This window comes from Mustela putorius, unplaced genomic scaffold (assembly GCF_011764305.1).
Source record: "Mustela putorius furo isolate JIRA1106 unplaced genomic scaffold, ASM1176430v1.1 tig00000174_pilon_pilon_pilon, whole genome shotgun sequence".
NCBI classification, from domain to species: Eukaryota; Metazoa; Chordata; class Mammalia; order Carnivora; family Mustelidae; genus Mustela; species Mustela putorius.
In genome coordinates, this window is record NW_025421304.1 from 39,811,266 (window position 1) to 39,826,898 (window position 15,633).

Genomic DNA, 15,633 nt, shown 5'->3' on the forward strand with positions numbered 1-15,633 from the left:
CGTGTGTTTCTAAAAACCAGTCACATCGATGGGCCCACTGCCTCTGTGGAAAACCTCCAGTGATTCCCTGTGGCCTGGAGACTCCGTACCAGCAGGTCATCGTGAAAGTCAGGCCCTGTGCCCTCCCAGACATCACCAGGCTTGTCTGCTTGCACCTTCCGTCCACTGTAACAGCCCACGATGGCGCCGCGTGACGCTGTGCACACCCACGTAGGCCAGGAGAGAAGGCGTGAGCCACAGCCAATCTGAGTGTTGGCAGAACATCTCGTGATCCTCTCAGAATAGTGGGCACAGGAGGCTGGTAGGAGCCGCTCTTTGCCACTGGCTCCTTGTGCTTCGTGTCACTCATAACAAGGGCCACCTCTGCCGACTCCCTCTTTTACTGTCTGGGTCAGAGCAGAATAACCTGCCTGAATCTGGAAAGGATGCACCCTGTCTTCACCTGCAGAATCCATCAGACCTCGCCTTGCCTTGCCCTGGAGACATGCCCCCTGAGCTCACATACCCATGACCTGCGAGGCCCCGTGTGATTCAGAACTGAACTTGAGACTCGCTGTGCGCTTCAAGAAACAAACGGAGTGTCACGGGAAATAAGGTTGAGCTTGGAAGTGCACATGAGGACAGGAAAGATGAAATGGAGCCAGACCCTGGGTTAGGACTAGTGCATAAAGTCAGAGTACTGGATTCTGGAGGAGTGCCAGAACCTTTTGGAATAGGGCAAATCTGTCTGCATGCAATCTGTGGCCCGTGAATTTGGAGCTAACGTTTCTCAGAGAAATCAGGAACTGTTAATGAGTGGTTGGACCCAAGAGAAAACCTCTGACGTCTAGATGATTAAAAATAAAGTTAGGGAGCGGTAAATAAACTCACTCTGAGCCTTTTGGAAATGAAACAGCCTTTTCTTTAGGTGAAAGACAGTATCACGCCAGGGGTTGTAAGGGGCTTTTTAAAAATCATGATCCCTAAGATAAAAAAATAAAAAAAACATGGTAGGAAGTAACTGAAATATGAAAACCCAAGACCTGAGAAATGAGGCCCAAAGATGATATTATGATTGCTTCAGCTGCCCTAGTAGCCAGCCAGCACTTGTGTTTCTGTAACTAACCCCCCTTTCTTTTTTGTTTTTTTAAAGATTTTATTTATTTATTTGACAGTCAGAGATCACAAGTAGGCAGAGAGGCAGGCAGGGGAGCGGGGAGCAGGCTCCCCACCAAGCAGAGAGCCCGATGCGGGGCTCGATCCCAGGACCCTGGAATCATGACCTGAGCCGAAGGCAGAGGCTTTAACCCCCTGAACCACCCAGGCGCCCCACTAACCCCCCTTTCTATATCTGTCCTATGCTGTTAGGTCAGCCCCCCACCCCAGCACCAGCTGTCAGCCCAGACCCACGCCCCCCCTGCAAAGGAAACCCCGGATTAGCTCACCCTTTCTCTAGTCATCTACCCAGTCAGACAGAGCTATTTCATACATACAAAACCCAGTCTTGTCTCATGGGGCCCCATCTTCCCTGTGTCATCGACAGCTGTGAATACGTGGCTATTTAGATAAAAGGTTTCATTCGCTAAGCAAGGAAAGGTCCTGTTTGTTATATCCATTCTCTGCTTTCAACGCGTTAGGATGGCTTGTGTGCTAGAAGCTTCGCCTTCTAAGGGTAAAGGCTACAGAATTTACATCAAAAGTATATGAGAAGTCTTTTAGGCCACTAGGCTTTATGCAAATGTGTAAGCTATTGGGTCCGTCCTATGTGAAACCCTTTAACAATAATACAGGTGTCAAGCTCTGGCCTGGGCCCAGCAGCCTGCTAACGTCTCCGTCCTTCCCCACAGGCAACCCTCCCGCTACCGGGACGGGAACTTTGCTGATCACTCTGGAGGACGTCAACGACAACCCCCCCGTCATCTTCCCGACAGTCGCGGAAGTCTGCGACGACGCCAAAAACCTCAGCGTCGTGATTTTGGGAGCGTCAGATAAGGACCTTCACCCAAATACAGACCCTTTCAAATTTGAGATCCATAAACAGGCTGTTCCCGATAAAGTCTGGAAGATCTCCAAGATCAACAGTAAGTCGGCTTACACGTTCTCTGGCTGCTTGTCTAGCTTCAAAGCCGCGTTTCCCGGGCCTGCCTCTCCCACACTGTCCCCCCCTGCTCGTCTCCCCTCGTGTCCATACCCTCCGTGCTCCACCGTGCCCTCCGTACCACACGCCCCGGACTGGACACCCACCCCGTCTGCAGCCTGCAGAAGCCCAGGTCTCGGCCTCTCCGCACGCATGGCACGGCCCAGCCGTCTCTGAGTGTGCGTGTTCTCAGAGAAGGCTCAAGAAACAGGCAGCCCCGGTAGAACAATCCTGATAGAGCCTTAGCCTCTAACCCTCCATCTTGCACTTTGCGTGCAGACGACCACACAATGAGCTTTGCCTTGGCGACAGCCACGGCTTTGATGTTCAACAGTGATATCGTCCCGCATCTGTCCTGTCCCTCACTGAGGAGACTTGCCCATCAGGACCCTTCCTACCAGTCTCTCCGTGTGGGAAGGTGGAGTTCAAAACTGAGCCCGACGGTTTCCCTACGTCCGTGAGCACCTGCTTCCCTCCCCGTGGCAAACATGAGCTCACTACTAAGTTCACCCCGTTTTGCAATGACATCAGAAACCAGAACCCATGCACTGGACTCCCTCTGTCTCCGGTAGCAAACTTCCCCTGCAACCGACCCAGCACGGTACCGTGCTCACCCGGCAGCGGTAGACTTTTCGAGAGGGACTGGGAATTACGCATTTCATTAAGGCTGTACAATTGTGCATAAAATTTTCTATTAAAAAATCTCATATGTATTGAATGGTCTTATCTCATATCTCATTTTCTTAGTGCCTTCCTCTTGTTATTGATTTCATTGGCCTGTTTGTCTATTTTATTGCTTTTTAAAGAATGAGTTCTGTTACACTGATTACTTTTAATTAAAACAGCCCTCCTCTTGTTCGAGGGGTTACTGCCTCCTTTGCTAGTTTCTGTGGTGATAGCAGATTGCAATAGCCACCACCAGCTCTTTCCAGAAAGTTCCAACCAGAACTTTCTTTTTTTTTTTTTTTTTAAAGATTTTATTTATTTATTTGACAGAGAGAAATCACAAGTAGTCAGAGAGGCAGGCAGAGAGAGAGAGAGGAGGAAGCAGGCTCCCTGCTGAGCAGAGAGCCCGATGCGGGACTCGATCCCAGGACCCTGAGATCATGACCTGAGCCGAAGGCAGTGGCTTAACCACTGAGCCACCCAGGCGCCCCCAACCAGAACTTTCTTACTCGAGCTTCTCATCCACGTGAGGGATGAGATCTATTGCGTTAACCCGTCCCGCAGCTAGGGTGACATGTTGGTTATTTCTGCTGCTTCTCCTTGTGGTCAGGACGACACTTCACCTGTTTCTGTTTCCATGTCTTTGCTCTGTTTTCTTCATGGTTTTATTTAAGAGATAGAAGACTTCTCAGTTCATTTCCTGGTCCCAGTTCTGTTTCTTGAGGTTTTAATGCCTATCACTGTTCATGCCCAGAAGGGGCATTTTTCCCAGCTTCATGGAAGTACAGTTGACAAATAAAAATTATATATATTTAAGGTACACACTGCGGTGTTCCAAGATGGAATCTTGGGACAGTACATCAAAAACTAATGAGGTAATTAATTAAAAAAACAAACTAGGGAGGGAGGGAGGGAAAAAAAACTAATGAGGTACTGTATGGTGACTAATGTAACATGATAAAAAATCAAGAATAAGAAAAAAAAACAACAATAAGCAAAAGGTACACACTGTGACGATGGGAGAATGGGTTTTTAAGTCAGTTTTTCTAGATGTCGAATGTGATCATGACAAAGATGGTTCTATTGGTTTTATCAGGAGGAGTTCTTAGTAGGCGGTCATCTTCACAAAAAGGGGTCCCCATGCACTGAACCACGGGTCTCCTTGGCCGTGGAATGTTCTACCCAGTGCCGCCCAAGGTCACAGCCACCGGCCACACGTGGTTGCTGGACACTGGAGGTGTGGCTATTGCAACAGAGAAGCTGAATTTGAATTTTGAATGAATTTAAGTTTAAACGTGCCCGTGGTTATAAACCCACACGCAATGCGTGATTGGTGTGGTTTTCGTCCCCCAAACCTCACCCTTTAATTTAGGAAGGTCTAACCACCTCTCATGAAGGTCCTCCGTGTCTCCCCCAGATACGCATGCCCTGGTAAGCCTCCTCCAAAACCTGAACAAAGCCAACTACCACCTGCCCATCGTGGTGACAGATTCAGGGAAGCCACCCATGACGAACATCACAGACCTCAGGGTACAGGTGTGCTCCTGCAAGAACTCTAAAGTCGACTGCAACGCGGCGGGGGCCCTGCATTTCAGCGCGACCTCGGTCCTGCTCGTCTCCCTCTTCAGTCTGGCATGTAAGTAGCCCAGACTCCGGGGCATGCGCGAGGGTGAGCACCTAACCGCACCGGTGTCCCTGTCTTCCATCGAGCTTTCCAAACGATTCATCCCAGAGGACGCGTTCATTCTCAGTTCATGTCTGTGTCATAGAAAGTGTGACGTGTCAAAGTGTCCCAGCTTCTGTTGGAAGGCGTCTTCATGTCCCCCCGCCAGCCAGTCTGACGCATTGTGCAAAGACATTCTTTGCAACCCACAGACTAGGTGATGGGAAAACGTCCTGCTGATGCCACCAAATTTAGGCTAATAAGAATGGGCCACGTTGGTAACTGGTCTAGAGCCTCATTTCCCCCTGCATTGTGCGAAGAATCTTGGCGGGGTTAGAGTAGGTCGTCTGCCTTTTTAAGAACGGTCGTGAGAATTCAGGGAGGGAGCCTGGGATGTGGGAAAAGAGATAAATGCATAATTTCCACCCATTATTTTTTTCCACTGACGGGTAGTAATGGCTGCAATATAATGAAGCATTATTTTAAACAAATGAATCGTTGGGCTGAGTTATATAAATGTGAGCATAAAATGAATAGATGTGTGTATCACATATTTCCCGTGCTTGGTGCACTGCCCCACGCTAACCTTAGCAATTACTCACGTGTAGGCAATGCCATTCACGTCCTCTTGGGCTTTGGTATTTATATTTTGAGAAGGTTATCGGTGTAAGTGTGAACGGGGACCTCAAGAAACTGAGGACTAGGGAAAAAAGGAATAGACGTTATTGGTTCCTCGTGACCGTGGTAAGTGAGCTCAGACCAGAGCTAAGGAGAACATCTTACAATGAGAAGCGTCTCTCCGGACGGACGGATGGCAAGGAGGAAGGATGGATGGAAGAAAATACATTCTTCTCTTTCTTTTCTTCTTTTTTTCCTTTCTTTTTTTCCTTCTCTTTCCTTTTTCTTCAAGAAGTAAAATATTACTAGTAAAGGTGAAATCCCCTGTGTTTTTCTCCCCAGTTTCATTTCCTTTTCTCTTTCCCCCGAGAAAATACTATCATGACGTAGACTACATCCAGATGTTATTTTTTATGTTTACTACACACACACACACACACACACACACACACACACACACGCACACCCCCTGCTTGTAGCTCTGTTTTGTGCCGCTTGTCAAACTCCATGTGATTCATGTCATACCGAGCAGGATGTACCGTACTGGCTTTTCTTCCCTCCCACATTGCATTTCCACGGTTCTTCTGTGTTATCCTGATTGGGGGTTGGCAAACTCTGACCACAAAGAGCTGGGCAGGAAATACGTTGGGTTCTGTGGACCATATCAGCTTTGTCACATTTTCCTTTTTATCGCTCTTTTGTTGTTCTTTCTGTCTTTTGTTGTGTTACCGCTCTCTAAACGCACGAAACCATTCTGAGCTGGAGAGCCACACAAACACACTGTAGCCCAAGAGCCACGGCTCACCCCGCTCCAGTCCATCCATTTAAGTGCCAGAGAGCATCTGTCGCACGGACACCGTGCGGCGAACTCCGCAGGCAGCAGACACCCTGGGTTCATTTACGATGCCCTTTGCCGATCCGTGCTATGGCACTAAACGTATGCAGTCGGTCTCCCCACCAGCTTCGCAAGTTACTCGTCAACAGACAGCAGGCCCAGCACTCCATGTGGCTTCTAGGAGTCACCGGAACTCACACAGAGCAGAGCCTGGGTACACTCGAGGGCAGTACTTCTCGTGTGATTATAGAGAAAAAAGTGTGGTGCGTGTGTCCGTGTGTGTGCGCGTGTACGCATGCACACGTGTACAAATGTGTACACACAGAGAGAGAATATAACCGAGTGGCCACTCACACATCAGCCCTCATAAACCCAGTCACGCAACATCCAAGCCTGACTCTCCACAGCATCACTTTGAAGAACCGAGGCTCTGCCGGGCGCAGCTCCCTTCTCCACGACTCTGGACTGACTGCCGGTGAGTTTTTCAAAGGGAGGCTTGCTGAGCATGGTGGACAAGGAAGCACTGATTTTGCCAAAGAAACATAAGAAGAAAAAGGAGCAGAAGTCAGTACTGGAAGAAGATGTTTCGTAAATACAATACAGTACAATACGCTCAAGAATTTCTTATCACCCCCGAGTCCGAGACGGCCCAGCTGGACGCGCTTCGGTGGTCCCTGTTGCTCAAGGACTTTAATAAGCTAAACATGAGGAGAGGGTACTGCGGGCGGAGAGGACAGGACCCGGCATCATTCCGGATCCGGATGGGAGCGGCTGTTCATTACGTGCGCAGAACCAGCCACTCTCTTGTTGACATTCCAGCCGAGTTCGGGCAAAGAATGTGTGGGACCCGTCCGGCCACACGGTGCTCTTGAAGGGGGCTCCCAACTGTGTGGGGCTCTAGGGACTCCGACGGGTGCCTTATTCCAGGGACCCCCATGTACTGCTGTGGGAAAGAGGCAGCTTGGAGCGTGGAGCATCAGACAAGAGCCAGAGAATCACATGTGATCCTGGAAGAAGACTAGAACTCTACGGAATGAATTGGAGGCCGGCGCCTACATTCGGGCGCTGTGTGTGCACCTCGCTTCACTACTGGGAGTTGGCGGTCAGAAGCAGGAACTTCAGAAGGCTCATTCTGGGGTCCTGAGCAGAAGGATCACCTGGGGACAATTCCTGACATGCCTGACGCCCAGCAACTACATGACAACCACAGGATGGGACTTATCTGTGGCAAGCTTTCCACCCTTGGAAAAGCTGCCGCCTTCTCATCAGTGGCTGGTGACCACAGTCAGCTGTGGGGCAAAGATCGGGCTTGCAGGGGTTCTCAGGTTTGAAGATGGCATCAGAGTCACTCAGGAGATGGTGGTCAACACCACCAAGGGGAAGCAGGCTGCATGGCTGTTCCGTTAATGACCACAGCCATGATCTCTACTGGGACCAGGATATCGTAGCCAAGATCGAGAGAGTAATCGTGGAGAGAGACACTTACCCTCAGAAGTGGGACTCAGGTCCGAAGACAAGTCAGAAGAGGCTGATAATCAAGCAGGGCCTTCTGGGTCAGCGTGGCAAGCCCACAGAGAGCACGCTTGCAACCTGGATGCAGGAATCTGTAGGCAACAGTGACCACAAAGAGAGGGACGTCTGGTGACTCAGTCGGCTGAGTGTCCGACTCTTGAATTCAGCCCAGATCTTGATCTCGGGGTTGTGAGATCGAGCCCCGCATGAGGCTCTGTGCTCAGCGAGGGGTCCGCTTCTCTCTCCCGCCCCCATCTCCTGCCCCTCCCCCGGCTCACACACGCGAGCTCCCTCTCTCTCAAATTAATTGATTAAAGAGAAACAGAGACCGTGACCAGTGTGGTAGCCCCGAAGCGGCAGCGAGAGAGTGAAAGTGACAAGACCTCAAGAAGGAAAAGAGGAAGAAGGATTAAGAAAGCCAAAGCTGCTCTGGAGAGTCGGGGGGATCCAGGAGATGGGAACAGTGACGCCACCAATGAGGAGGAGGAGGAGGAGGAAATAAAAGTGCAATTGACCTCTGGGTCGCAAACCCCAGTTTTAGCACCAGGTCCGGTTAGGAGGAGAAATTAAAGCCTTACTGAGAAAACAGAATTCCTTTTGTTCTTGAAGGAACCAGAAAGGGTGGGGAGGTCCAGGATATCGTAGCTGCCGCCCAAGAACTACCTGACTTTCCCTGGTGTGCTCATCCCATCCCGTCGTGTTTTAAGGATAAGGGTGAAGGACGCAGGTTCGAGGCCAGCCCCTCCTCTGCTTGGGAGAGTTGGGAACCCTCTCCCTGAAACCCAGCACAGCCCAGGAACCATCTGTGGCCATTTCAAAGGAGGCAGCCCTCCTCCAAATGCTGGGAGAAGGTTGTACTTTTTACGTACTAAAGCTTACTTGCTTTTAAGTTAAAAATAATAATAATAATAATAATAATAGATGGGGACTTCCTACTGCCAGTTGCTGAACTATGTATTTCTGGGCCCATCCGCCCTGTAGAGCCCACACCCCAGGTGCCTCCAGCACACGGACCCCGTGTTTGTATATATATTCACACAATATTTTTAGTAATAATACGCATATCTGCTACTACCAATCCATATATTAAACATTAGTAAGATTTAACCTATCTGTACAGGTTAAGGGGGCTGTTCATAAGGCAGCAGTGTTTTCCTCTCCTCAAGCAGGGATTTTTTTTCCTGGGCCTCCTACTTTGGAGACCTACAGAGGTCAATAGTGAGCAGATCCCCAAAGACTGCCCACTTGCCCCCAGCTGATGGCTAGGATCACAACTCATCCGGGGCAGAATCACCTGGTAATTCCTAAGGAACGGATGTTCATTTTTATACTCAAAATAGTATCATCAAGAAAAGACAGATGCGTGCACACTACAGTGGAGATGTCAAATGTGCTTTTTGTTCTCACAAAGGGAATCATCCCAGCTAGCAGCACACAGCCACCCACTGTAGGTAAGGCCACCTAGAGGCAACGTCAGAATCACCCTGAAAAAGGAGCTCAGCATCTCCCTGCACAGCTAGAAATGTCCTAGGGTTATACTCCAATGTTTTCACCACAAGACGGGTAGGTTCAGCCCAAAATACAGTTAGGAACATGAGCATTCACCTGCTTGACTTCAGAAAGAACCTCCATCTGTCTGTATATAAAAGGCATAAGACTACATAATATTGTTCATTTGAACATGCGGGCCTGCCGAATATAACGGTGCTCGTTTCATTATACACCTAGCGGGAGAACATCCTTCCCAACGAGGGAGGTACCTAACAAGACGTGTGAGGAGTGCGGTGAGAGCTAGCAGGAGTGAGGAACCGTGGGTGTCCCATGGCTCAGAATTCTTTGAAAGAGCAGGACTCAGAGTGGCCGACCCACCTGTGTAGCTATTAACCCGACATTGACAAGAAGCAGAAAGGGGCCTAAAACACTAAGCAAGGTCGCGTGAAGGTAGGGGCATCTACAAGCACTAACCTAGATTATAAAGGGCAGGGATAACAACTTCCTGACCCTGCTTGATGCTTCTTTGAACCAGGAGTTGGCAAACTACTGTCCGAAGGTCAAACATGGCCCACTTCTGTTTTCGTAAATAAAGTTTTATTGGAACACAGCCATATTTGCAGTCAGCCTGCTTGCTGCTACAACAGCAGGGTTGAGCGGGAACCACAGAGACCACATGACCTGCGGAGCAGAAATACGGATTCACCCGGCCCTTAACAGGAAAAGCGTGCCAACCCCTTCTTTGAAGCCTTGCTCTTAAAACCATAGTGATCGCATCATAGAACATAGCGGGAGGGACTTTTTCCTCCTCCCCTCAAATAACATTGAGATCCAGGGAGAACAGCTGAACCAAATACCCTAACGTCCCAGGGCTTTTTTATTTTCTTCACTGGCCCAGAGATGTTATCCCACTTTATAGATGGGAAAACTGAGGCTCAGAGACATCCCCAGGTGCGCGAGCCGTGAGGCATTCACCGTCAGACTGCCTCCCCGCCGGAAAAAGTGATAAAAACATTTCAGCTTGTTAGGAGATCACAGAAGGCATTACTGCCGCTGAGAAGTGAGATGAGGGGTCTGTACCTCCTTTTCTGACAGCTGAAACTGAAGGGAATAAAACTAATGACATTGCAAGTAATAAAAAATGTAAATGGAATTAATTTTACTACCAATTTCGTTGTTGAAGGTTAGTGTTGCTGACACTGGAGAGCTGTGCTGTGCTCCCCCAGGACCCTCCCCACAAAGCAGCCTGGCATCTCTATTAGTCTGTGTCTTGGGGGGCGGGGGTGCTCATACAGCTCTGCGTGGTGTGACACAAGCAGCTCCAGGGGAGAATATCATCCTGAAACCTTTCTGAACATTGTTTTAGGTTTAATTAATCAGCAATAGCAAGAACATAAAAAGATCAGGCGAACCCCATTAACAAGTACCAAAATGAAATGCCTCTACATTGGCGAGGAAGGAGAATTGCATTGTAACCTCGATCACAATGAGAAAGTTTAAAGACGTGACCAAGATGAGCAAAGCAGCCGCTGAAAATACTTCTAATGCATTGTGTGAAGGGATTATTTGGATTCCATCAAATTTGCCCATTTTGAGGGTACAATTGGCTGCATTTTGGTAAATGCACACACTTGTGTAGTCACACCAATTATCAAGATACACTTTCCTTGTGTGCCTTTGCTATTGATCCTCTCCTCGGAATCCAGACCCTCTTTGATCTGCCTTCTCTGATTATTTGCTTGCCTTTCTAGAATTTTCTATACATGGAATCATACAGACCATGTTGTCAAGGGTATCAGTATATTGTTCTTTTCTGTTGTGAAATGTGTTCTGGGCAGAGACAGGCCTGGAGGAGCACCCAATCCAGGGGGAGAAGGCTGCCCTCTGCCCGCAGTTGGTCCTGAGCCATGCTATACAGAGGTTCTATGGCCCCTTGAAGGGGTACAACTGTGTGGATAATGACATTGACCTCCCAGGGCTTCTAAGTGCCATGCACATGCAAAGCTAAGAGTTTTACCTAAATTACACAGACTATCTCATGTAATCAAGTCCACAGCCTTCAGACGTAGGATCCTTTACGTTACAGTCTGAATTGGCTTGGACACGATTGGAGACTTTCATTTAGCAGGTTTTATTCAGTCCATTTTTTTTTTCCTCAGTGACCAAAATTATTTTAAATGATAAATGTCACACTGTTTTCTTAGCAGCTTTATTGAGGTATAATTCTCATAACATAAAATTTGCCTGCTATAATTAAATTTATCTACTTTACGGATTCTGGTAAATGTATAGTATTCTACAGCACCAAACTCTAGTTTTAGGACATCTCCGTTACTGTGTAAAGTTATCTTGTGCCCCCTTTACAATCAGACCTCACCCCTGTCCCAGCCCTGGGCAATTTCTGATTTGCTTTCTTTCTATAGTTATTCCTTGCCTGGACATTTGATTTGAATGGCAGCATAAAATATGTAGTCCTTTTCTTTTTTTTTTTTTTAGATTATTTATTTATTTATTTATTTATTTATTTGACAGACAGAGATCACAAGTAGGCAGAGAGAGAGAGAGAGAGGAGGAAACAGTCTCCCTGCTGAGCAGAGAGCCTGATGCGAGGCTCAATCCCAGGACCCTGGGTTCATGACCTGAGCCGAAGGCGGAGATTTTATACCACTGAGCCACCCAGGTGCCCCTATATAGTCCTTTTCATTGGGTGTCTATCACTTGGCGTAATGCTTCTGTGGTTCATTCATGTTGAGGCATGTATCTGTAGTTTTTTTCTTTTTAATATCGAGTAATATTTCACTGTATGGATATACCACATTTTTTTTTCATGCATTCACTGGGTGATGGATATTTGAGTTGTTTTCCAATTTGGGGATTGTATGAATTATGCTGCCATGAACATCCATATATGTGTCTTTATGGGGCACTGACCATGCTTTTGAGAAGAAATGTTTCAGCATTCACTATTACAAATTTAGGAAAGGTCCCAGTTCCATGGCAGTGGTGTAGAACCTCACGGATGTTAGGGGAATCAGGGACAGGAGCCTGCCAGGTTCTGCCAAGCATCTGCTCCCTTTTGGTATCACTTCAGCCTTCTATTAGAAAACCATGTCCTCATCAGGAACATTGGGATGGGGGTCAGAGAAGAGATGAGGGGAGATGTGTGGGTCTTGATGTAAGATGACCACCTCCTGGGGAGTATGTGGGGTCTCATGGTTGGGAGGGTGTGGTCATGAAACCGAAGCCCAAATGATGAGCAGCTCTTCAGAGTCTGTCATGACTCAAAGAGAATGGTGTCCCAGTAGCCTTGAGGATCTGGATCCGTGCTGGAAGAGGATAGATCTGAGCTGAAGATTCACTTTTTGGCACTTCCCTGAACCACTTTTGGGGTGACATGTTTAGGAATGCTGGTATAATTTACAGATGGGCAGAGGTTACCTTCCTGTCAGTGCACATTTGCAGAAATTCCTTAAGGATTTAGACTTGTCTCCAAAGGCAAGAGAAACAAAAGCAAAAAATGAACTGTTGGGACTTCATCAAGATAAGAAGCTTCTGCACAGCAAGGAAACAGTCAACAAAACCAAAAGGCAACCTATGGAATGGGAGAAGATACTCGCAAAATCTCTTATCAGATAAAGGGTTAGCATCCAAAATCCGTAAAGAAGTTATGCAACTCAACAGCCAAAAAACAAAAACTCTACTCAAGAAATGGGCAGAAGACATGAATAGACATTTCTCCAAAGAAGACATCCAGATGGCCAACAGACATGTGAAAGATGCTCAACATCACTCATTGTTGGGAAATACAAATCAAAACCACAGTGAGATACCACCTCACACCTGTCAGAATGGCTAAAATTAACAACAAAAGAAACAACAGATGTGGGCAAGCATGTGGAGAAAGGGGAACCCTCCTACACTGTAGGTGGGCATGCCAGCTGATGCAGCTACTCTGGAAAACAGTATGGAGGTTCCTCAAAAAGTTACAAATATAGCCCAGCAATTGCACAGTTAGGTATTTACCCAAATGATACAAGCATAGTGATCTGAAGGGGCATGTGCCCCCAAATGTTTATAGCAGCAATGTCCACAAGAGCCAAACTATGGAAAGAGCCCACATGTCCATTGACAGATAAATGGATAAAGAAGACGTGGTATATATAAACAATGGAATATTACTCAGTCATCAAAAAGAATGAAATCCTACCATTTGCAACAACATGGAAGGAACTAGAGGGTAAGGAACTCAAGGGTGGTGCTTAGCGAAACAAGTCAGTCAGAGAAATACAAATATTACATGATTTCATTTTTATGTGGAATTTAAGAAGCAAAACAGATGGAGGATATTTTTAAATAAAATTCACAGTGCCATTTAATATATTCAAGTTTTTCTTCAAATATGGGGGAATATGGCTGCACACCAGCCCTGCAGCGCAGGTAACTAGAGTTTGCGATAATGGTGGCAAGGACTGTGAAAAAGTCAGCTGGAAAGAAGAAATTAAATGCGTTCCGGAGACTCCTCTGTCAAGGAATCACCTTTAGCTTTCCACCCTCCCAGTATCATGTTGCTTACACTTGAGTGACATTACGGAGACTTTTTATCTGATATTAGAGACGCTGCTTTAAATTTCCCAAACAGATAAGAGGATTAACCTCTAAAAGCCAGAAGGTGCAGAGTCAGTGGGTGAGTTCGTCCCACTGATCTGCCCCTCAGCAGGCTTTAAATGAAAAGACCCAAACTTTACAGAGTTACTCCATTATAGTCTGCCTAGCCATCGGTTCATTCTAGAATGATCTACGCTTACATGGTGGGTTGACCTGTGCACTTGTTTATTTCTTTGATTATAACACGACTTTTAGCAGTACCATTGCCCTGTATAAAGCCAAGATATAATAATAATAATTAAGCAAAAAGAGCAGATTCCCACTCATGCTGTTATCCAGCAAAGGGGAGACGCAGGGCTGCTGTACATCTTAGAGAATAAGCACAGTTTAGGTGACCTCAGTAATCTTGGATGAGACAGTTGCAAGGCACAGAAGTGGCTTCCCCACTGGGGCCCCCAAAAGGAACACAGCTCCTCCAGCACCTCGACTCTAGCCCTCATAGGACCCATTTTTGGACTTCCAACCTCCAGAACTCTGAGAGAATAAGCTTTGTTATTTCCAACCACTAAGCTCACGGCCGTTTGTTACAGCAGCTGGAGGAAACTCATACATCTTCTCTGAAGAACCACCCAAACCTCTCTGGCTCTCCCCTGTGACCAAAAAAATAATATCCAGGATGCTAATCAGTCTCTCAGCTACCAAGTCAACTTGTCCCTAAAACAGCCGCGTTCTGGGCTACTGTGCAAGGGACAGGGCCCACAGAGGCAGTCGGCCCTCTGGGTCTAAGAGAAGGTATCTGGCATGAGCCTTTTTATATCAATCCAGCTGTTTAGACATAAACCGGCAGGACTATTTGCACTCTCTTCAAATGTTATGCCAAAGAGGAAAAAAAAATTCTTGCAGGTAGTTCAGTGTTTATAAACGTGTTTATGACCGCCTGTCTGCCATTCGTCTGGTGCTTAGCTAAAACGCTTTGCATCCAAACTGTACTATGCCTTGACTTAACTCTGAATCTTTCCCATTCAGGTCTGTGAGAACTCCTGACATTCGAAGCTTGACTACCAAGTTTCCATAGCAACAGGAAAAAGAAAAAAAAAATCCAAATCTGAAGATTGCAGTTTACAGCTCTCAAACATCACACCTAGGCCTCAATTGTTCCAGATTTTTTTTTTTGTTTTCTTTGCGATTTCACCGGCTCTGTCCTTCACCATTTCTCCTTTAATTAATGGAATCTTCTGAATTTTCCCTGGCTGTTTAAAGATCACGGCATATGACTTGACCTTCTGGGAGCAGGGACAATGACTACTTTTTCTGATGTGTTGCCATGTCGCTAGTCAGCACGTCACACACACTGCTTTGTGGGTTCGTATTTGTATATGTATGAGTACCTGTATGTGTATATACACAGTATTTATAGAGAGAAACGCTACAGAAGGAGCCTAGTTTTGATATGTCATTCTTCCTTGAGAGGTCACACAGAGAAAGGATAGAAGTGACACACCTGTCCCCTCCAGGGCCACGGACCCAAGTGAGACACTAGCCCAGACCACAGAGCTGACACTCCTCCACCGTCCCCGGGGGTCTGCGTGCCACCACCCCCCTGCCAGGCAGGTCCACAGAGAGGGAGAGCAGAGACCCAAGTCCTTCCTCTCTCGTAAAGGACTACGACCCGTTTTCACTGCCACCCCATGCCACGATCGTGAGCAGAAGCGGAGAGGAGCAGAGCAGCAAGTCTAACCATCAAATGCCAAGAAAAGGGCTGGAAAATTCTTCCAGGGGCGCTCTCTGCATTTGTAGGTGTCCCGAATCCAGTCCCACCAGTTCTCACGAGGATGCGGATCGTAGCACAGGATAATCTCTCTCCCTAGTGTCTGTACATTTGCAGATGTCATCGTGGAGGCCCTACCTGCGTAGAAGGAAACCGACAGGTGTCACGTGTGTACACATATATGCCCACATGTATAGACATCCCTTTCTGCACATACACGTTTGTTTCCTATATACATAAAAGGCATCAAATAGAGTAAATACAGGTAGTTTTAAAAGTACCCTTTTGTGTGAATCGACTACCGTTGTTTGCAAACCTGAAAATAAAAGATGTTCATTATGTATGAAAAGTAATTGATT

The 15,633-nt window shown here is 47.1% G+C and overlaps 1 protein-coding gene and 1 pseudogene across 1 annotated transcript in view; both read left to right on the forward strand.

The window, feature by feature from the left end:
• The window catches only part of CDH13 (cadherin 13), a 981,609-nt gene extending 965,986 nt beyond the window's left edge, over nt 1-15,623 (forward strand). The window contains exons 12-14 of the mRNA XM_013056985.2: nt 1,827-2,060; nt 4,200-4,418; nt 14,533-15,623. Coding sequence (XP_012912439.2) covers nt 1,827-2,060; nt 4,200-4,418; nt 14,533-14,540 — 461 coding nt within the window. The 3' untranslated portion in view covers nt 14,541-15,623. The remainder of the gene's footprint in view (nt 1-1,826; nt 2,061-4,199; nt 4,419-14,532) is intronic.
• Nucleotides 4,435-8,483, forward strand: LOC123390998 (annotated as a pseudogene).
• Nucleotides 15,624-15,633: the final 10 nt, after the last annotated feature.